We start from the raw sequence: 22,283 nt of genomic DNA, 5'->3' as shown, positions 1-22,283 counted from the left end.
AATGTTCATTTTTAACCTTAGATTGATGCTCATTTTGTCAAGGGGAATCGGCTAGTTTTTTTTAAAATCTAAGCTGTACTTACCGTTTTAGAGATAGATCTTCTCTGCCGCTTCCGGGTATGGGCTGCGGGACTGGGCGTTCCTATTTTGATTGACGGGCTTCCGACGGTCGCATCCATCGCGTCACGATTTTCTGAAAGTAGCCAAACGTCGGCGCACAGGCGCCGTATAGCGCCGCGCCGACGTTCGGCTTCTCTCGGCTATTCGTGACGTGATAGATGCGACCGTCGGAAGCCTGTCAATCAAAATATTAACGCCCAGTCCCGAAGACCCATACCCGGAAGCGGCGGAGATGATCGCTCTCTAAAACGGTAAGTACTGCTTTGATTTAAAAAAAACTACCCGATTCCCCTAGACAAAATGAGCAGCAATCTAATGTTAAAATTTTTTTTTTTTAGGGTGAACTCCCGCTTTAATAAAAAAAAAATGAAAGTTTAGCCCAATTTTTTATTTTTTTGTATAATCTGAAAGTTTTTACTCTTCAAGAATCGTGATCTTAATTCTAAGCAAAAAAATTGTGATTGTCATTTTGGCCAGAATCGTGCAGCTCTCTATATAGGGGGGGGGGGGGGGGTCTGATAAGCACAAAAACATGCACACTTGGCCAACAATATGCATGTTTATATGATGGATACTAACGAGCCTATAAACATGCACACCTGGGCAATACGTTTTTTTATTATTATTATGGAGGTTGCTAATGACGCTATAAACATGCACACTTGGCCAACAAGAATATGCATGTTTATATGATGGATACTAACGAGGCTATAAACATGCACACCTGGGCAATACTTTTTTTTATTATGGAGGTTGCTAATGAGGCTATAAACATGCACACTTGGGCAATAAGGCTATGCATGTTTATTACCGATGAGAGCGTAAACGTGTGCATTTGGTGGTATCTGAGGAGAGCATAAAGTTACACCTGCCCAGTAAGGGTGTACAGGTTTATATGAAGTGAGCACATAAACATGCACACTTGACTTAGAATGGTATGCTTGTTTATACACTTGCCTACTTAATTTAAGCCAAATTTAAATCTGTTGATTGTGTTGAGCATACATGATCCATCCACTGCTTATCATCCGTCACTGACAATGTTATGTAGAGCTTTGACAGCGCATGAGCCACATCCAGATATAGGTGATGTTTATCACATTAAGGCCTCTTTCACACTTGTGCGACTTGGGACTGCAAAGCATGCATGACATGTCGTACCCCAAGCTTTCCAAAAAGTACCGTTCACATCTGAGCGACTTCAAAGTAGTCCCTGTACTACTTTGGTCTGACTTTGATGCGACTTGAGGTCCATAGACCTAAAGATTACACAGGCGTTGCTACAAGTCGCGTCACTTTCAGGTCGCACAAGTGTGAATTAAAAAAATATTTATACAGGATTTATATAGCAAATATATCCCTAAGGCTGCTGCTAGTTTCTCTGTGTAGATGATGTGGAGTATTGTACTGTGTTAGCCATTGATTGATGCAGAAAGTGTGAGATGTAAGTGATCCCCCATTACTGGCTGACTTGGATTATTGGAGATGCATCTTCCAGGGTTCTTCAGACGCCATCATTGGGCTTTACAGAACCCAATGAAGGGATTGTAGGAATCGGGAAAGCTTGCGTTGCTAGCAACTGAAGTTCGCCAATAAAAGTGGATCATAAACCCCACATTTTCTGTTTGTAGAATGTTATTTAGTGGAGATTTGAGATAAAATTCACCAGTAGCCTCAACAAAGGTCATTGAGAGCACCATGTGGCTCACAAGCTATTGGTGGAGGAAGGCTGTTGTAGCGCATGCTTATAGAACCCCAAGCTGTAGAATTCCATTGTCATTTCTAGGATCTTGGTGCTCAGATATGTTTTTAGAGCTCCCCCATGCTTTAATGTAAATCCTGCAGAGGACAATAAAAAATTATTTCTTATCTGCTCTCTAGATCAGGGGTCTCAAACTGGCGGCCCTCCAGCTGTTGCAAAACTACAAGTCCCATCGTGCCTCTGCCTGTGGGAGTCATGCTTGTAACTGAGTCTTGCAATGCCTCATGGGACTTTTTGTTTTCCAACAGCTGGAGGGCTGCCAGTTTGCGACCCCTGCTCTAGATAAAGGGTGATCCAAGAGCCAATCTTCAGGTTAAAAAAAAAATGACCCTTGCAGTGATTGCCTCCAGGCAGATAACCCACACGGGGGATGCACAGGTGTAACATGCACGGGTGTACGGTGTAGTACCGCCATGGGAACGAGGCCCTTTTGATGAAGTGGGACTATTGCCCTCAGCAGCAAGTTTTAGTTTTCAATTGCAAGATGTATAGTTGCTGTTGGTTGAGCTTAATGGACTTGTGTCTGTCCCCTCAAAAAAAAAAAAAAAAACCCTGCATGCAACATGCACAAATGAAATTCGCAATATCCCGGCCTCCTCTGTACTCACTGAGGTGAGGGTGATGTCATTGGGGAAGCTAGAGGTCCCAAATATTTGCCTAATAATGTCATTGGGGAAGCTGGAGGTCCCAAATCCTGGTCTAGTGATGTCATTGGGGAAGCTGGAGGTCCCAAATCCTGGCCTAGTGATGTCATTGGGGAAGTAGGAGGTCCCAAATCCTGGCCTAGTGATGTCATTGGGGAAGCTGGAGGTCCCAAATATTTGCCTAATAATGTCATTGGGGAAGCTGGAGGTCCCAAATTCTGGCCTTGTGATTTAGTTGGGGAAGCTGGAGGTCCCAAATCCTGGCCTTGTGATGTAATTGGGGAAGTAGGAGGTCCCAAATCCTGGCCTAGTGATGTCATTGGGGAAGCTGGAGGTCCCAAATCCTGGTCTAGTGATGTCATTGGGGAAGTAGGAGGTCCCAAATCCTGGCCTAGTGATGTCATTGGGGAAGCTGGAGGTCCCAAATCCTGGTCTAGTGATGTCATTGGGGAAGCTGGAGGTCCCAAATTCTGGCCTAGTGATGTCATTGGGGAAGCTGGAGGTCCCAAATCCTGGCCTAGTGATGTCATTGGGGAAGCTGGAGGTCCCAAATCCTGGCCTAGTGATGTCATTGGGGAAGTAGGAGGTCCCAAATCCTGGCCTAGTGATGTCATTGGGGAAGCTGGAGGTCCCAAATATTTGCCTAATAATGTCATTGGGGAAGCTGGAGGTCCCAAATCCTGGCCTTGTGATGTAATTGGGGAAGTAGGAGGTCCCAAATCCTGGCCTAGTGATGTCATTGGGGAAGCTGGAGGTCCCAAATCCTGGTCTAGTGATGTCATTGGGGAAGTAGGAGGTCCCAAATTCTGGCCTAGTGATGTCATTGGGGAAGCTGGAGGTCCCAAATCCTGGCCTAGTGATGTCATTGGGGAAGCTGGAGGTCCCAAATCCTGGCCTAGTGATGTCATTGCGGAAGTAGGAGGTCCCAAATCCTGGCCTAGTGATGTCATTGGGGAAGTAGGAGGTCCCAAATCCTGGCCTAGTGATGTCATTGGGGAAGTAGGAGGTCCCAAATCCTGGCCTAGTGATGTCATTGGGGAAGTAGGAGGTCCCAAATCCTGGCCTAGTGATGTCATCGGGGAAGCTGGAGGTCCCAAATCCTGGCCTAGTGATGTCATTGGGGAAGTTAGGAGGTCCCAAATCCTGGCCTAGTGATGTCATTGGGGAAGCTGGAGGTCCCAAATCCTGGCCTAGTGATGTCATTGGGGAAGCTGGAGGTCCCAAATCCTGGCCTAGTGATGTCATTGGGGAAGTAGGAGGTCCCAAATCCTGGCCTAGTGATGTCATTGGGGAAGTAGGAGGTCCCAAATCCTGGCCTAGTGATGTCATTGGGGAAGTAGGAGGTCCCAAATCCTGGCCTAGTGATGTCATTGGGGAAGCTGGAGGTCCCAAATCCTGGCCTAGTGATGTCATTGGGGAAGTAGGAGGTCCCAAATCCTGGCCTAGTGATGTCATTGGGGAAGTAGGAGGTCCCAAATCCTGGCCTAGTGATGTCATTGACAGCCTGCAGGAAGATGTTGGGTGTTTGTCTTGTTTGTTTTGGGGTCGGGGACTGTAGCAGAAAAGCTGGCCTTGTATTTGCACTCAAGACCTATTTTAGATCGGTTCCCTAGATAAGGGGTGTCACTCCATTCCATTGTGGGCTGCATCAGCATTATGGTTGTCCTCAAAGGGCCCGTTGTATCTGTAAGACTAAAGCCTCGTACACACGAGCGGATTATCCACCGGGAATTGTGTGATGAAAGGCTGTTGTCGGAAAATCCGACCGTTCGTATGCTCCCTCGGACAGTTGTCGGATTTTCCGTGAACAAATGTGGGATAGCATGCTGTCAAATTGTCTGCCAACAATTGTGTGTGGTCGGATTATCTGATCCTGTGTACACAAGTACGTCGGACAAAACTCCAAAGTAGAAATACGCATGCTCAGAAGCAATGCTTACCATAACACATTAGCAGAAGGGTGGTGATAAAGAGCAGAAAAAGCATGTCGTTTTGTGTTTGTTGGCCGACAATTCTTTGCCGTTTTGTATGCAATACAAGTTCACGGCCAACGCCCTTCGGATGCTTTGTCCACAGAAAAAAAGATTGTGTGTATGAGGCTTAAATGTCCAGAGCACCCCCCCCCTTTGCATCAGAGGTCAAGAGCTCCCCCACCATCAACAACGTAAGACTTATCTTGTGCTGCTGCTAGGAAGAAGCTGGGAAGCAGAAAGTAAAGGGTCTGGAGAAGGACCAGAGGAGGGCTAGAGTCTGCTGAATGCTGAGATCAGGAGAATTGAAGCTGGGGGGGGGGGGGTGCTACGGCTGGAAGGAGAGAGACAAACCAGAAATGCAGGATCTGTCATTGGAGTTCTGTCCTCTCTGCTGATGACTGCTGAGATTTAATGGGGGAGGAGACAAGGGGCTTCCACAGCTGCAGGAGAGGTGTGAGGGTACCATGAAATGGCCTGATGGGCCAGGTTTTCTGTTTGACACATGTGCCCTAAATCAACCCTGTTTTCTCAAGTCGTCTTCCAGGACGGCACCTTGAGAGTAGACTGGCTCCACCTGACAGGAAACACAATCAGAAAGAGGTTTAAAAGCCCCGCCCCTCCCCGTGCACCTCAGTTATTGATTGTGTTTCCCACCAGCGAAACAGTTTGTTATTTTTTATCAGACCTAAGGCCTGGGGCTGGTGGTCCCCCTCCGGGTACTGAGCAGTGGGTCCTGGGGGCCGTCCCTGCCTCAGCTTAAAGGTGTAATGCCTGTCCCGGGGGGTTTTCCCCGTGTGATAGGGGGGGGGAGGAAGATTGCAAACAATACCCCCCTTCTTTCCTTTCTGTAGGAATCCCTGGGATAGTGGCTATTCCAGTACTCCTATGTGGCCATGTTCCCTCTCCTCCAGGACCCCTTACCTGCTGGGCGGGTGTGAGGGCTTCCTCAGCGTGGCTCCGGTGTACTGTCCTCCCGGGGACATTTTCGAATGGAGCCAGCAGTCGACGCCGCGTCACAGGCGGCGCGCGGTGATGACGAAGTTCCGCTTCCGGTCTTCACCAAAATGGCGGCCGCCAGCGGCGTCGGCTCCTCGCTGTTCTCACTGCAGCAAGGAGGAGAGTGGCGCCTACACGACTTCGCTATGGAGCGCGAGGATCGTTCGCTAGCAGCCGCTGCCGAGGACACCACCAAGGGTGAGTCTGCCTCAGAATGTCAGGGGGGCATATTGGACTGGGTCCTCTCCCTCCCCCCCCCCCCTCTCCTCTCCTCTCACACTTGATGTTTGAACTGTGATATATTTTTTCTCTCCCCTTACAGGGGAGGAGGTTTCTGCCCAGGGGGAAGCTGCTATTCTCTCCCTAAAACACACTTCCAAAACCAAGAGGTGTGGTAACTGTAGCATTAAGCTGGCTGCAGATTACTCCAAACTTCTTTGTGCCAAATGCATACAAAAATTGACAGCAAAGGAAACTTCCCTGATTATGAAAGAATTCCTAGCTGTCCAATCCCAAATGCTCTCCACATTAAAGGAATTTAAGGACACCTTAAAAAATAGGGATCCTGAGCCCATAGCAGCCGGCCCCTCTTCTCAAGAGAGCTCATCCACCCCAGTGCCACGAGTTTCCAGGGCTAGGGAGTCTCTCCTATCTGACACCGAAGATTCAGAGGCTCCAGAAGATGATGGGGTAGTCATTCTGAGGATGAGGATGCCAGATCAGGCAAATATATTTTTTCTACAGATGACATGGGGGGTCTGCTGTCTGCTGTCTATGCCTCTGAGGGGATCCAGCAGCCAGCAGAGCTGGTGTCACCTCAGGACAGAATGTACCAGGGTTTAGCTAAACCCCAGCCAAAGGTTATCCCAGTCCATCAGTCACTTAAAGATATAGTTCTGAGGGAATGGGCTGAGCCTGAAAAGAAACTACTAAGGTACAAGACCTGGAAGAGGCGCTGTCCCTTTAAGGAGGAGTTAGAAAATACTTTGTTTAAAACTCCTAAACTAGATGCATCTCTAGCCCAACTCTCCAGGCAGTCTGACCTCTCGTTTGAAGATGCAGGAAACTTAAAGGATTCCTTAGACAGGCGGGCAGACACCTCCCTTCGCAGGGCCTGGGAGGCTAATACGGCCGCCCTTGGACCCGCTTTAGCCTCTTCCTGCATCGCTAGGAATGCAGAAACCTGGTTAACCAGACTTCTGGAGCATGTACCTCAGACCTCCAAGTTTAAAGAAATTAGAGATTCTCTTACAGTCATAGGCAGTGCGGTTGCCTATCTTGCAGACGCATCGATTGAAACAGTCCGATCCTCTGCTAAGACGGGTGCTCTCGTCAACGCCGCCAGAAGGGCGGTATGGCTCAAGACGTGGGAAGGTGATCTTGCTTCCAAGACCCGTCTATGTGCCCTGCCCTTTGAAGGTACTCTTCTCTTTGGGGCAGGACTTGATCAAGCTCTAACTAGGGCCTCAGAAAAGGGGAAACGGTTCCCCCCAAAATCTAGACCTAACAGGAGAAGATTTTTTCGAGGCCCCCAGAATAAAAACCGACCTTCTGACCGAAGATCGGCCTTTAATAAACGTTGGATCGCGGGAAAGGATAAGCCAAAAGGGGGTATCCTTTTCCCCGATCCCAAACCCGCAGGTAAGGACTCCAAGTGACTTAAGAGTCGGGGGAAGACTCTCCCAATTTTTTCCAGCCTGGGAGAGTATAACACGGAGTCCTCACATTCTGCAAATAGTGAGGGAGGGTTACAGATTGGAATTCCGACAACTTCCCCCCCCCAATATTTCTCCTCACTCATCTACCCCAAGATCCCCTCAAGGCAGCTGCCCTTCTGGGAAGTGTCACAGATCTAGCTCAGCAGGCAGTCATAATCCCAGTTCCGCCAGGACAACAGGGTCAGGGGGTGTACTCACATATTTTCATGGTGCCCAAACCTTCGGGGAAATTCCGATTGATCATAAATTTAAAACTTTTAAATTCCTTTCTCCTCTACAAGAAATTCCGCATGGAAAACATTTACAGTCTCAAGGGACTGTTGTTAGAAGGAGTCTTTATGGTAACCATAGACTTGAGGGACGCCTACCTCCATGTCCCAGTCTTCAGGGACCATCAAAGGTTCCTCCGATTTGCCATTGCCTCCCCTCAGGGGATTCAGCACTGGCAGTTCACCGCACTCCCCTTTGGTCTGGCCTCCAGCCCAAGGGTTTTCACGAAGGTCCTGGCAGAGGTGGTCGCCTTTCTACATCTGAAAGGGATCTCCCTTGTCCCCTACCTGGACGACCTACTGCTTTTCAACCCCAGCCGAGAACTCCTTCTCTCGGATCTGGCCACCGTCCTGACTACTCTGGAATCTTTGGGATGGATTGTAAACAGAGAAAAATCTTCTCTCCTCCCAGAACAGAGAAAAATGTATCTGGGATTCCTGATAGATTCCATAGAGAAAAAGCTGGTTCTTCCAGAGGACAAGATCCAGAGACTCGGGTCAGTGGTCAGGTCCGTCATGGGGTCAATAGAAATTTCCCTCAGACAGATCATGAGGTTACTGGGACTGATGACCTCATGCATCCCAGCGGTCCCATGGGCCCAGCTTCATTACAGATCCCTGCAGGCCTTCCTGCTCTCCTCCTGGGACGGGAAGGACTCATCCCTAGACTCCAGGGTCAGCATCCCGGAGTCAGTAAAATGCACACTGGGGTGGTGGCTCATTCCTCAGAATTTGGAGGAAGGCCTCCCATGGAACCAGACAAATCCTCTCAGGATAACCACGGATGCCAGCTCCTGGGGGTGGGGAGCCCACATGTCGGGTCTCCAGGCCCAGGGGTGCTGGGATCGACAACAGAGCAGGTCCTCTTCCAACTTCCGCGAATTATTAGCGGTCGGGAAGGCCTTGGAGGCGTTCGAGGAGAGAGTCATAAACCAAGAAATACAGATTCTCTCCGACAACGCAACCACGGTGGCGTTCATAAATCACCAGGGAGGCACCAGGTCCCGTTCCCTCCTAAGGCTGTCCTTAGAAATTCTGAGTTGGGCAGAACAGAGAGTCCTCTCCCTTTCAGCAATCCACATCAGGGGAGTCCTAAACTTAGAAGCGGATTTTCTAAGCCGCCAACCCATCCTCCAGGGGGAGTGGGAATTAAATCGAGAAGTCTTCGACTGGGTTCGACATCGTTTCGGCAACCCAGAGATAGACCTCTTCGCGAACAGGAAGAACAGGAAGGTAGAAAGGTTCTTCTCCCTCTCCCGGGATCAGGGATCGGAGGGTGTGGATGCGTTGGCCCAGGCCTGGACATTTCAGCTGGCCTATGCTTTCCCTCCCCTGAGTCTGATCCCAAGGGTCCTACAGAAACTGAGTCGCTCACGGGGGAAGCTGATCCTGATCGCTCCCCAGTGGCCCAAAAGAGCTTGGTTCCCAATGTTAGAACGTTGGTCAGTTCTTCCTCCCCTTCCTCTCCCGGTCCGAGTGGACCTTCTGCGGCAGGGACCGATCTTTCACCCAGAGCCCGACTTTTTCAGTCTGACGGCCTGGTACTTGAGAGGTGGAACCTGCAGCGGAGAGGTTGTTCGGAGAAGGTAATAAATACCCTTTTGGCTAGTCATAAGGAGGTCACTAGGAAAATCTATGCTAAGACCTAGGGGGTTTTTTCACGCTGGTGTGCAGCCAGGCAAGCCCCACTACCTGAAATATCTGTCATCCTGGAATTTCTCCAGGAAGGAGTTGATCTAGGACTAGCCACAAGAACCTTAAGAGTACAGGTAGCCGCCTTGTCCTACTTTTTAGACAAGAGGCTGGCCCTGGATCCGCTGATCAAGCGATTCCTGTCGGCTAGGGATAGGTTATCCCCTATTCAAATCTCCAGGGTTCCCCCCTGGGACCTCACCTTGGTTCTAGACCATCTATCCAAACCTCCGTTTGAACCGATAGACAGCATTCCGGTTAGGCTGTTGACATTTAAATTCTCCTTTCTTCTGGCTATTACTACGGCCAAAGGAATAGGAGACATGCAGGCGCTCTCAATCAAAGAGCCTTATTTTCGTCTTTTTGAAGACAGGGTAGTCCTAAGTCAGGATCCCCTGTACCTACCTAAGGTGGCAACGAAATTTCATAGGTCACAAGAAATTATTCTTCCTTCATTTTGCGCAAATCCACAGAACGAAAGGGAAGAGACCTTCCACTGTTTGGATGTAAGACGCTGTTTGTTAAGTTATTTGGAAAGGGTGAGCGAGTTCAGACGCTCATCTCACTTGCTAATTAATTTTTCAGGACAGAAAAAGGGTTGCCAAGCATCTAGAGCCTCTATATCTAGGTGGATAAGACAGGCAATTTCATTAGCATACATTAAAGCTGGCAAAACAGTACCTAAAGTCAAGGCACATTCCACGAGATCTATAGCAACCTCCTGGGCAGAGAGAGCAGGAGTTTCAGTGGAACAAATCTGTAGATCAGCAACGTGGTCAAGCCAGAACACCTTTCTCAAACACTACCGAGTGGAACTTCTGTCACCCCAAGACTTGACGTTTGGCAGAAGAATCCTGCAGGCAGTTGTCCCGCCCTAAGGTAGGCCTGAGGGTTACTTGCTTATCTCTCAAGGTGCCGTCCTGGAAGACGACTTGAGAAAATACCAGTTACACTTACGGTAGCTGTTTTTCTGTAAGTCTTACAGGACGGCAGGCCTATTTCCCACCCTGAGGAATTTATATGGTTTGTATTTTTATATACTGGTTCCCGTGCTCTTATGGTGGTTACTTTATCACTAACTGAGGTGCACGGGGAGGGGCGGGGCTTTTAAACCTCTTTCTGATTGTGTTTCCTGTCAGGTGGAGCCAGTCTACTCTCAAGGTGCCGTCCTGTAAGACTTACAGAAAAACAGCTACCGTAAGTGTAACTGGTATTTTCTGGGAGTTTTCTATTCTCTGGGGCAGTACTTTTTTATTATCTGCATGCTGGATATATTTTGTGAGCTTACAAAGCTGATATGAGTAGTTAGATATGAGATTCCAATGTCTTGAACAGTTTAGATGTAGTTGGAGGTCCTATTAATTATTGTACATGGCGAGCTCGGTGACATCGGTCCTGTGCACTGGCAGCTATACCAAGTTCCAGTTATTGCCGTCCTCTGGTCAAGGTCAGGGTTTAACTTGCAGAGTCCAGGGCTTGACAGATATCAGCTGAATTCCTGGAAACTTGTTAATTTGTTCTATACTGATAGATTTTGGCTAGAGACTAGTAATTTTGAACTTTAAAGGCGCATAATAGGTATAAGGAACTAGATACATTTATTTTATCGAAATGTCGTAAAAAAAAGTTAAATATAAAATCAGAAAAATTAGATCAATAACTGGTCCACACAGGTTATCATAATACAATTCTATCATAGAAAACTCAGAGTATGATTAGAGGTTAACTGTGCGATGTGTAACAAGGCGGTGGGCCCAGAGGAAAGGAGGGCTCGCTCTACATGTTGCGCATTAAAATAACGCTTCCTCAGGAGCATAGACATGGCGATATAGTTAATCGCATTGAAGGCAGACAACAGTCTGGGCTAGATTCAGATAGATCAGCGGATCTTTAGATCTTATTTACGATCCGCCAGCGCAATTTTTTGAGGCAAGTGCTGTATTCAGAAAGCACTTACCTCGAATCTTACGCCGGCGGATCGTAACTCCCCCGGCGGAGGGCCGCGATTTTTCCCAGTGCGCATGCTCCAAATGACGTCGCTAGGACGTCATTGGTTTCGGCGTGAACGTAAATTACGTCCATCCGTATTCGTGACCGACTTGCGCAAACAACGTACAAATTCAAAACTCGGGGCGGGAACGGCGGCCATACTTAACATTGGATACACCGCATATAGCAGGGGTAAGTATACGCCTGAAAAAGCCAAACGCAAACAACGTAAAAAAAAAGCGGCGGGCGTTCGTTTCTGAATCGGCGGAAATCGGAATTTGCATATTCGTTGCGTAAAACCGAACCGTCACCTAGCGGCCGGCGGGCGATTGCAGCCTAAGATCCGACGGTGTAAGTCACTTACACCTGTCGGATCTAAGGGAGATCTATGCGTAACGGATTCTTATGAATCAGTCGCATAGATCCGACCGTCGGAACTCAGAGATACGACGGCGTATCAGGAGATACGCCGTCGTATCTCTTTCTGAATCTCCCCCTCTGTCTTTTTACCCTAGCATTAGCCGTCGTTTAAAAACCATTAGTCAGTTAGGGGGGTATTATCGTATAAACGAAATTATGGTAACAAATGACAGGACGATCATATGCTGGTAAGCAAAAGGAATCGATCATCAGGGGGCACAGGGCTGGTCAGAAGCAATGGCTAGAATGTTAAGCCAAGCTGCAGTAAACAAGGGGAATAGCAAAACGCTGGCTTGAAGCTTTCAGTCCACTTGGGAGTGGATTCAAAAATAAGGAGGTCCTTGGGAGCCTGTTGCAATAGTGTCCCCGATCGTGAAGAACGCCTATACTGTTAAGGCGGCCATACACTGTTCGAATTTCGAAAGAATTTTCTTTCGAAAATCGTATCAAAGAATTTTCGTACGAATTTCGCACCGTTAGTGGGCTGCAGCAACAGCCGATTTTCGTGCGGCAAACAAATTTGAGAAATCCGACATGTTGGACATTTTTTGAACGATTTTCTGATCAATGATGGGAGAATCGTGCGAGAAATGTAATAGAAAAACAAATGGGCATGTGCAAGAAACGAATATTCCCGGAGAGAAACGAATATTCCCGGAGAGAAACGAATATTCCCGGAGAGAAACGAATATTCCCGGAGAGAAACGAATATTCCCGGAGAGAAACGAATATTCCCGGAGAGAAACGAATATTCCCGGAGAGAAACGAATATTCCCGGAGAGAAACGAATATTCCCGGAGAGAAACGAATATTCCCGGAGAGAAACGAATATTCCCGGAGAGAAACGAATATTCCCGGAGAGAAACGAATATTCCCGGAGAGAAACGAACATTCCCGGCAACATGAAGGTTTGGTCGGCCGAATTTCGAAAATCAATGGTGGCATCGGATCACAAAAAACAAACTTTCCGATTTTTTTAAAAAGAAAATTTCTTCGAAATTTGGTTAATTTAGTTGCTTTAGTTACGCACAATACAAATATTATTTTTATAATGAAACTTTCTAGATTGGGATAAAAATACCTTTTTGGAGTCTGACACCATAACATTCAATGAGGAAGTACAGCTATGGAAGGGCACCTTGAGGAGGTATGAAGCAATCCGTAAAATCATTTCCAATTGCTTTGCATTGCTGCTAGGACCAACTGCCTTTACAGTTGATTGATTAATGAGAATTATCATTGTGAATGGGCATGAATGTGGATGGGAATGTGGGTGGTTATGTCCACACCTTGAGGGCATGACAGACAAGGAGTCTCCTGTCCTGTCAATGGAATGAAGCCATGTTATCGGGCAAGTCAGACCGGGAGATCCACCTTGGGTCCTCCCACTACAGTGAGCTACAACCATAGTTAGTTATTTCACTGCTTACTTGTAAATAAACTGCACAGGACCGATGGACTGGGGGAAGTAGGCATAGTGGGTGCTAGCCTTACAGAACGGGCAATGACCTTTTATTACGCAGGATTCAACTTGGCATTTCTCTGTGGGTAAGTGGCTGCATTTAAAGAGGATCTTCAGTTTTTGCAAAAATATAAATACTGTAGCTGCTGACTTTTTTTTTTTTTTTATATTTTTATAAAGGACACTTACTAGAGATACACAAAAAGATTTTATTTTTTGTAGCTGGATAGGTATAAATATTTATATTTAAAAAAAATTATATATAAAAGTGTGAATTTGACGCCTTGAGTGCAAGAAAATGCACCCCTTTAATTTCACACTGGGCCATTGCACTTCTGCTAAAATAAAAGTAGTGGTGGTTTACATTAAAGTGGAGTTCCACCTAAAAAAGGAACTTCCACTTTTTGGACCCCCCCTCCTCCGGTGTCATGTTTGGCACCTTTCAGAGGGGAGCAGATACCTGTGTAATACAGGTATTTGCTGCCACTTCCTGGCATAGATCACCGCAGTGATCTAGGTCATGTCTGGCGCCTACACTGTCCTCCCCCCACTGTCTTCTGGGAAACACACAGGTCCCAGAAGATAGCGGGGACCAGTAAGGACGCGCAAGCGCGACTCGCGCATGTGCAGTAGGGAACCGGGAAGTGAAGCTGCAAGGCTTCATTTCTGGATTCCCTCACCGAGAATGGCAGCGGGGGCAGCTGATCGCCTTTGGCTGCCGACATTGCGGGCACCCTGGACAGGTAGGTGTCCATTTATTAAATGTCGGCAGCTGCAGTATTTGTAGCTGCTGGCTTTTAATTTTTTTTTATTTTATTTTTTAGGCGGACCTCTGCTTTAAAGAGGGACTAAACCTTACCTAGCCAAAATGTAATTTAAAATCCCTAATACTGCTTTTATGAAGGGGGGGGGGGGGGGGGGGGGAAATGACCTTGTCAATGGAGGCAAGGACTTGTGTGTGCCCACTGCTCCTCCGCTGCCATTTTTAAATGAGAAGTGGCACGTGCACGCTGTGGATTTCTGGGACCTGGCAGACACTAGCCGCATGTCTGCGCATGCATGAGATCCTGCAAGCTGCCTCATGGGATGCGTGACTTTCACATCCCAGGAGAACGTGGGTGTCTACATACGTCCTCCTCACCTAGGTGAGGATTCACAAAGTAAAACTATACAAAATGTTTTACAAATGTATTCAATTGTGTAAGAGGGAGGAGAGGTGACAATTAAATAGGTAAAACATACAGGTTTGATAGATCATGGAGTATCACAGGTCACACCAGTGTCCTGACAAACATGTAATGCACTCTCCCTAGCTGAGAATGCTGATTGAGTTTGCAGTAACAAGGCACATGTGATTGCTTTTATTCCGGAACCGTGTTTTCAACTCTAATCTTTTGCGACCGCAAGCAGAACACAATCTTTGTGTGATAATACATGTTCAGCACAGTATGTGTAGTATAATGGCTGTATGTGTAGTATAAAGGCCACAATGAATTCTAGGGGTCACCGTAAGATGTCCTTTTCGAGATTTTGACCTCGGTGGTTCCTAAGGTTTGTGGTTTGAATCCCTGCGGTGGGAGATCTTGCATTATTGTGCAAGCGAGTTTTTCTTGAGTGTTCAGAGGCGTCTTTAATTTGTCTCCAGAGATCCGGTACAATCATCGGGCAGCTGAGGTTCCCCAGGGTTTTATTAATTGTCAACAAAATGATCCCAAGCACTTGTGTGCAAGAAGAAATGTTCTGGATGTTTATCATAAGCAGTGTGAGGTCTGGAATATAACTTCCATCAGCCAAATTCTGTGCAGTTATAGATTGGGCTGTCTGTAAATGTTAAGAGGAGTTTATCCACTATAAGACTTCTTTCACACCGGGGCGTTTTTCAGGTGCTTTTGGGCTAAAAATAGCGCCTGTAATTTGCTTGGAATCTAGGAGCCAGCTAAAAAAAAGTTAGGAGCCAGAAAACGCACCCCGTCCGACAAGCTTGCATGCAGAAGTGAACACATACTTGAGTAGCGCCGGCATATGTAAACGGTATTCAAACCACACATGTGAGGTATCGCCGCGATCGTTGGAGCAATAATTCTAGCCCTAGAACTCCTCTGTAACTCAAAACATGCAACCTGTAGAATTTTTTTAAATGTCGCCTATGGAGATTTTAAAGGGTAAAAGTTTGTCGGCATTCCACGAGCGGACGCAATTTTGAAGAGTGACATGTTGGGTATCAATTTACTCGGCGTAACATTATTTTTCACAATATTAAAAAAAATTGGGATAACTTTACTGTTTTATTTAATTTTAAAAAGTGTATTTTCTCCCAAAAAAAGTGCGCTTGTAAGGCCGCTGCGCAAATACAGCGTGACAGAAAGTATTGCAACGATCGCCATTTCATTCTCTAGGGTGTGTGTGTGTATATATGTATATATATATATATATATATATATATATATATATATATATATATATATATATATATATATATATATATATATATATATATATATATATATATATATATATATATATATATATATATATATATATATATATATATATATATATATATATAAAATATGTTTGGGGGTTCTATTTGGAGGGAAGGAGATGGCAGTGAAAAATTACATATTAGAACTGCTGTTTTACTTGTAATGCCAACGGCCACCACCAGATGGCGCAGGTCACAGAAGGAAGCTTGGCACTTCACAAAGCTGTGGCCTCAATTACCGGCCGACGGGTGCCCACCGCGATCGCATGCGGCGACCGGTAACTGAGGCCCTGTAGGCCGCGGCCTCAATTACCGACGGGCACGGGCGCCAGGTCACAATTTCTTGTCGCAATTGCGACCTGGCACCCGGATTTTGTCGAGCCCTGCTGTAAAGCACCTAGAAAACGTCTCTCCTGCAGTCTGTGTTGGGAAAAAAAATGACAAATGCACATATTTTCTGGAGCCTACAGAGCACCTGGGATCAGCATACTGCAGGTGCAATGTTGGACTCCTGCGGAATCTCAGTATAGCTGTCTGCACATACGGGCACAAAGTTGAGGCCTATACACACCATCCGAAAATTGGGAGAGAAATTTCGTCCGAACCAATTACCGATATTTCAGATAGTATGGTGCTTTAGACAGACGATTCCATTTTTTTTTTTTTCATCAGACAAAAGCCGCAGCTGTGTGTGAATGGACACACAGAGCCAGGGCTCGGGAACACGCCTGCTTGGTTGCCCCCCAGAGCAAGCCGCATACTGTGGGGGCACCCGGCAGGAGCCTGGTGTGCCAGCATGGGACCCGAGAAAAGGGAGATTCGGGCTGCTCTGTGCAAAACCACTGCACAGAGCGGGTAAGGCATGTTTAAAAAAAAAAAAAAAAAAGCTGTAATATCGCTTTAATCCTCTGCATTGTGTAAAAAGGCTGTTTGATCCTGTCTTTTCTGATCCTCCACTGTACCCAATCCATCTCCTTATAGAACAGAGCCTTGGAGTCGCTCTGCATAAGTGAAAGTCAAATGGGTGTTTCCTTATTTGAAATGGGTGAAATAAACGGATCATTTTTAAAAACAATCTGAAAATGAATGTCACTTTTGTCTTTGTAGGAATTTAATCAATAATATACACCTGTGTATATATAAATGTGTGTGTGTGTGTGTAATATATATATATATATATATATATATATATATATATATATATATATATATATATATATATATATATATATATATATATATATATATATATATAAAAATTACAATTTTTATTTAATTTTTTTCAGTGTGAAAGCAAGTAACAGTCTGTTTGTCATTGATAAATAACATGGCTGGAATTGAAGACAATTTGACAACCTGCTGACATTCATTATACTGCAGCAGTTTGCCAACAAAAAAAAAAAAACTCTTTCCTTGGAGAGAAGTTGACTGACAGCATGGCAGACTTGGCTCACAGAAATGAACTGTGCAGGTTGGGGCAGCCTCAGCATTTCACAACATTGCACGCGTCTCCACATTGTGGCGTCTACCTTTTTTGTTTCGCATCATAATGGAGGCATATCAAACAGAAATGAGTGGCAGCACCATTAACCCCCTCAGCCCTGGAAGAATTGGCTGCTCGATGACCGGGCCATTTTTTTGCGATTCGGCATTGCGTCACTTTAACTGACAATTGCGAGGTTGTACCCAAACAAAATTTACATCCTTTGTTCCCCACAAATAGAGCTTTCTTTTGGTGGTATTTGATCAGCTTTTTTTTTTTTTTTGGGACTGACATTATGGCACACGTGACACATTTTTGGGACCATTGGCATTTATACAGTGATCAGTGCTATAAAAATGCACTGATTACTGTAAAAATGTCACTGGCAAGGAAGGGCTTGCACTAGGACGATCAAGGGGTTAACTATGTTCCCTAGGTGTGTTTCTAACTGTGGGGAGAAGGGACTGACCTAGAGGAAATGACAGATTGTGATTCCTAGCTATTAGGAACTCGCGATCGGTCTTTCCTCACGGAACAGGGACGCGTGTGTTTACACACTCATCGCTCACGAGCATCGACACCCCTGCGACGCAGCGCACGCCTGCTATCCTGCTTAAAGGGACCGACTTACAGCTATGGTGGTTTGCGAGATCTTGCCACAGTATAATGATGGCGGCTGGTCAGCAAGTTGTTAATATAGACATGATGCTTAAAGGGTTTGTAAAGGAATTTTTTTTTTATCTTAATAGCTTCCTTTACCTTAATGCAGTGCTGTTTTCATGTCCTCATTGTTTTTGATCTCAAGTTGCTGATCTCAAGTTGCTGTAATTCTTCTCTGGTCTCCACACTTCCTGGTTGTCTGTTTCCTGATAACCACAGTGCTGGGAGCTTTCTCTCTGTGGTCACTTATCAAGGAGGTGTGATTACTGTGTGTCTAAAACCCCACAGCTCCAATCGGTTTTGTTTTCCAAATCATCACTGCCCTGTATTGGCTCTGTGGCTCTGTACATCATCAAGCAGGAAACAACATGCAAAAACAAAACTAGAAACTGCAGGTTCATTATATGATTGATTTTTTTATAAATGTTCATTTTTAAAAGGAATCAGTTAACTATTATGTCTCTATACCCTGTAAACAGTCATTTCAGCAAAAACATTATTTTTCCTTTACAACTCCTTTAAAGTGGATAGTGGTCTTCAAAGCACTGTGTCCCGTGGCTTTCTCCTGCTCCGTTCTGTTATCTGGCTGATCACTCCCGACAAGTTCTTTGTCGCATGATAAAAGCAGCCAGAGTTTTGTGTTGGGGAGGATGCTATAAATTGGCACACAGCTGAAAGTCTCTACCTATGAGGAGAGGGTGTGTGTGCCTTTCTTCCAATTGGCTGTATGCCCAGGCTTCATTGCAGTTTTGCCCAGGAAGAAAAAAATAAAGATGTGCACTTTTTAAACCGTATATAAAGCTGAAGACAGCAGATATGGATGTACAACTTATGTAGGGAGATTTGTTTCATCCCTGTGTATCATCTGAAGCTGTTCACCTTACTGGGTGTATGGAGGGTTTACATCCACTTTAAAGCAGTTGTAATGGATTCTATGCATCAAAACTTTTTTTCTTTTTCTTTTTTTACCAACAAAAATCATTTAAATCATGTTCTTCAGCACAGTGCTTGTGCTGTCATTTGGCCCCCTGTAATACCTTTCTGATCCTGCCCTTCCCCCCCCCCCCCACCTGCCTGTTAGCTTGTGACAGGTACCCGCCCCTGCAACTCCTGCTCAAATAACATTTACATTGTCATACTATCAGCGCTGTATCCTATTCCTGTGTCTAGGGATGAGCTCCGGCGTGTTCACACACTCCATGTGCAGAGCCTGCAAGGAAGTCTGCACGGCACTACACTAATCGCAGGCAGGAGACATTGTCCCGATGCTCGGCTGCAGAGATCGGGAAATGTCTCCCTGCCTGTGGTTAGCGCAGTGCCATACAGACTTCCTGGCAGGCTCTGCACGTAGACTGTGCAAACAAGACAAAGCTCATCCCTACCTGTGTCCCAGGTTCACAAGCTTCGGTAGCTTGAATGGCCAAGCTGTGATGACGTCACTCCTGTGCATGCGCACTTGAGTCATGGCATGACCAGCAGACGAGAGAGAATATCTCCTAAGCAGTGCATGTTTAGGAGATCTTTATTTTACCTTCATTATAAGTTTATTTGTAGGTAAAGATCACAAAGCGGAATTTTATACCACTTTAAGACATTATGATATAGTAGGTTGATAAAGCCAGGGCCACTGATAAGCCAGTACAACCGGCCCTGTTGTACCGGGCTCGGCGTCCTCGGCCCTGCGGGGGGGGGGGGGATTGCCGGGTAACCTGAACAGAGTGCAGAATAGAGAAAAGCCTTTCTGAACCACGATCCGACCCCCGCTCCCCTCCTACTAACTTTGCTTGTTTTTTTTAATCTATTTTCTGGGCCCCTCTATCCCTCTAATGTGATAATGAGTGTACAATGGAATATTTGCTCTGTTTCGGGTTCATGTCAAACCAGGCCGCACATTGATCCTGGCTACCTGCCTGCATATTGCCTTCCCTGGCGGAGTCATTTGTCTACCTGCGCTCACTGCGCTCAGCTCCCCACTAGACCTGAGACTGGAGAAGCTGTGAGGGGAGCAGCGGCAGCTCAGCTGACATTTGTCGAGGCAGCTGGAACAGTGAGGAAACGGATTGTGGGGCTGCCAGTGTCCAACAGAGGTATGTCCTTGCTTGGGATTCAGACAAGATCTAACGATTACACTGAATCTGTGTCTGCAGCACTGTGAGCTGGTGCTAAAAAAAATTGGGGAGGGCGCAAATAAACTGACAAAAAAAAAACTCCAAATGCTGCCACTGTGCCCACCACATGCTGCCACTGTGCCCATCACATGCTGCCACTGTGCCCACCACATGCTGCCACTGTGCCCACCACATGCTGCCACTGTGCCCACCACCTGCTGCCACTGTGCCCCAAACACTTTTTTTTGGATGTTTTATAGCAGAAGGTAAATTGTCTGTTTTTTTGTTTATAGCGGGCTCTGGGGGGGGGGGGCAGGGGTGGGACTGAAGGAGGGACCAGGGGGCGCGATCAGGGGTGGGGCTGAAGGGTTCCCTGTCAGGTAGGCTTTACGGGGCCCCATGATTTCTATCAGCGGCCCTGGATAAAGCTATTTGTATATTCAGTAATAGAAAGTAGCTGAATGTCGGGTTAACTTTCTACAATGTATTTATACACTTGAAAGTCTAGATTGTGGGGGCGTTGTCCTTTTCACTTTTCTGTGGCAGACCACAAAAGGCTTCCGGTTTGTGGTGTGAAGCCTAATACACACTAGAAGTGTTTTTCGATCAACCCAGCAGGGCCGTATGAAAAAAAAAAAAACAACTGACAGCTCAGGTGGAGCCGCTGTACTAAGGATCAGTTCACACTGCAGCGATGCGAGAGCCCTGCGAAGCCAATATGGGTTCCCACAGACGGTTCACAACCGCTGGGAGTGTCAATACAAAGTTGATGACACCCGCAGATCGGTTTGCATATCGCAGTGCGAACTGTCAATTCGGACAGGAATCTGATCGCATGTGTGTGTGATCTGCCGTGTGGACCAAAAAAGGGTCCTGTACAAGTTTGATCCGAATGCGATGCAAATTTAGCCATCCTATCTGTATGGCTGAATTCGCATTGCATGTGATTTGCACAGCAGTGCGAATCACATGTTATGTCTGACATCTCAGCAGTGGGATCTAGCCCTAACTAGCCGACTTGGTACAGCCATCTCCCCTGCTGGTCTATTGTGTTCTAAAAAGGTGGTGGCCCCTCCGCCAGAACACTTTAGTCCAGGGATATGCAATTAGCGGACCTCCAGCTGTTGCAAAACAAGTCCCATCATGCCTCTGACTCCGGGTGTCATGCTTGTGGCTGTCAGAGTCTTGCTATGCCTCATGGGAATTGTAGTTCTGCAACAGCTGGAGGCCTGCTAATTGCATATCCCTGCTTCAGTCAGCGCTCTTAGCGGAGAGTGCTGATTGGGAACTGTTTTGTGATGAAAGTAGTTAGCTTGGCCCCAAACAATCTACCAAGTTTATATATGACTTTGATTATTCTATTTTAAGGGAAGGGAAACGTGGCTTTTAAGTGGAGGTTCACCCTAAAACAATTATCTAACATTACATCCAGCATACAAACAGTATGCAGGTATTTTTTTTTTCCGCCGTACATGACGTTATATTGTTGTTTTTCCCCCCGGCTTCCGATTACCGCGGGAGTGGGCATTCCTATCCCTGGGTTAGATGATTGACATCTGGTGAAAAACTTCCCATGGCGCATAAGGCGTGTCGCCAGTTTTCCGTAAATAGCCGACCTGCGAGTCGGCGCTATACGGCACCTGCGCCCGCCGTGTAGAGCTGACTGCGCAGGCGCCATATAGAGCCGACTCGTAGGTCGGCTATTTACAGAAAACTGGTGACGCGCCATGGGAAGTACTTCCCCAGATGTCAATCATCTAACCCAGGGATAGGAACGCCCAGTCCCGCGGGAATCAGAACCCGGAAGCTGGGGGGAAAATAACAATATAACGGTATGTACGGCGAAAAAAAAAAAAATACCTGCATACTGTACATGTCGTTAGTATGCTGGATGTAATGTTGGATAATTGTTTTAGGGTGAACCTCCACTTTAGAGTTGATGTAAAGGCTGCAGGTTTTTACCTTCATGTGTTCTGTGCATGAAGGTAAAAAACACCCGTTGGCGCTCCCCCACAGCCCCCCCCCCCCAATGCCCCCTCTCAATCCATTGAAGTCCATGGGAGTCTCGGCTGTCCCAAGTCTCTCTCCTTGGCCGAGACTCTCGTTGGCTCTGTCTTATGGATGCATACAGCAGGACTCGGTAGCGAGCACGCACCAGTGCCCCCATAGAAAGCAACTTGTTTTTAGAGGACATTGGTCAAGGGGGAGGGGCTGCAGTGGCGTCGCAGGGTTCCCGCATCGTACAAGTGTAAACCAAGCATTATTCTATAATAGTAAAGACTATAGCCACTAAAAAAAATTATATTTGTGATATATATAATCTTTGCACTTTGTCTTATTTTATTTGGTCCTAGTGAAATGAATGGTTTGCTCCTATTCTACAGTGATTTGGCCACATGGATTTTTTTTCTTTTTAATCTTTACCAGCCACCCAGGATATTTCACCACATTCTTGGCTTTACTGGGTTATTTTTTTTTGTACTTTCTAGAGTGACAAGATTTATG

The 22,283-nt window shown here is 46.3% G+C and overlaps 1 protein-coding gene across 2 annotated transcripts in view; it reads left to right on the top strand.

Moving 5' to 3' along the window:
• The window catches only part of PTDSS2 (phosphatidylserine synthase 2), a 100,528-nt gene that overhangs the window by 1,600 nt on the left and 76,645 nt on the right, over nt 1–22,283 (top strand). Inside the window, exon 1 of one of the 2 annotated variants that reach the window (XM_040328364.1) lies at nt 13,007–13,131. The exons of the other annotated variant lie outside the window; for it this stretch is intronic. Within the exon in view, the coding sequence (XP_040184298.1) occupies nt 13,088–13,131 (44 nt within the window). The 5' untranslated portion in view covers nt 13,007–13,087. Of the gene's footprint in view, nt 1–13,006; nt 13,132–22,283 lie in introns of those variants that run through there. 2 annotated transcript variants of the gene reach the window in all.

Source organism: Rana temporaria, chromosome 11 (genome assembly GCF_905171775.1).
Source record: "Rana temporaria chromosome 11, aRanTem1.1, whole genome shotgun sequence".
Classification (NCBI taxonomy): Eukaryota; Metazoa; Chordata; class Amphibia; order Anura; family Ranidae; genus Rana; species Rana temporaria.
This window is presented reverse-complemented; position numbering and strand designations above follow the sequence as displayed.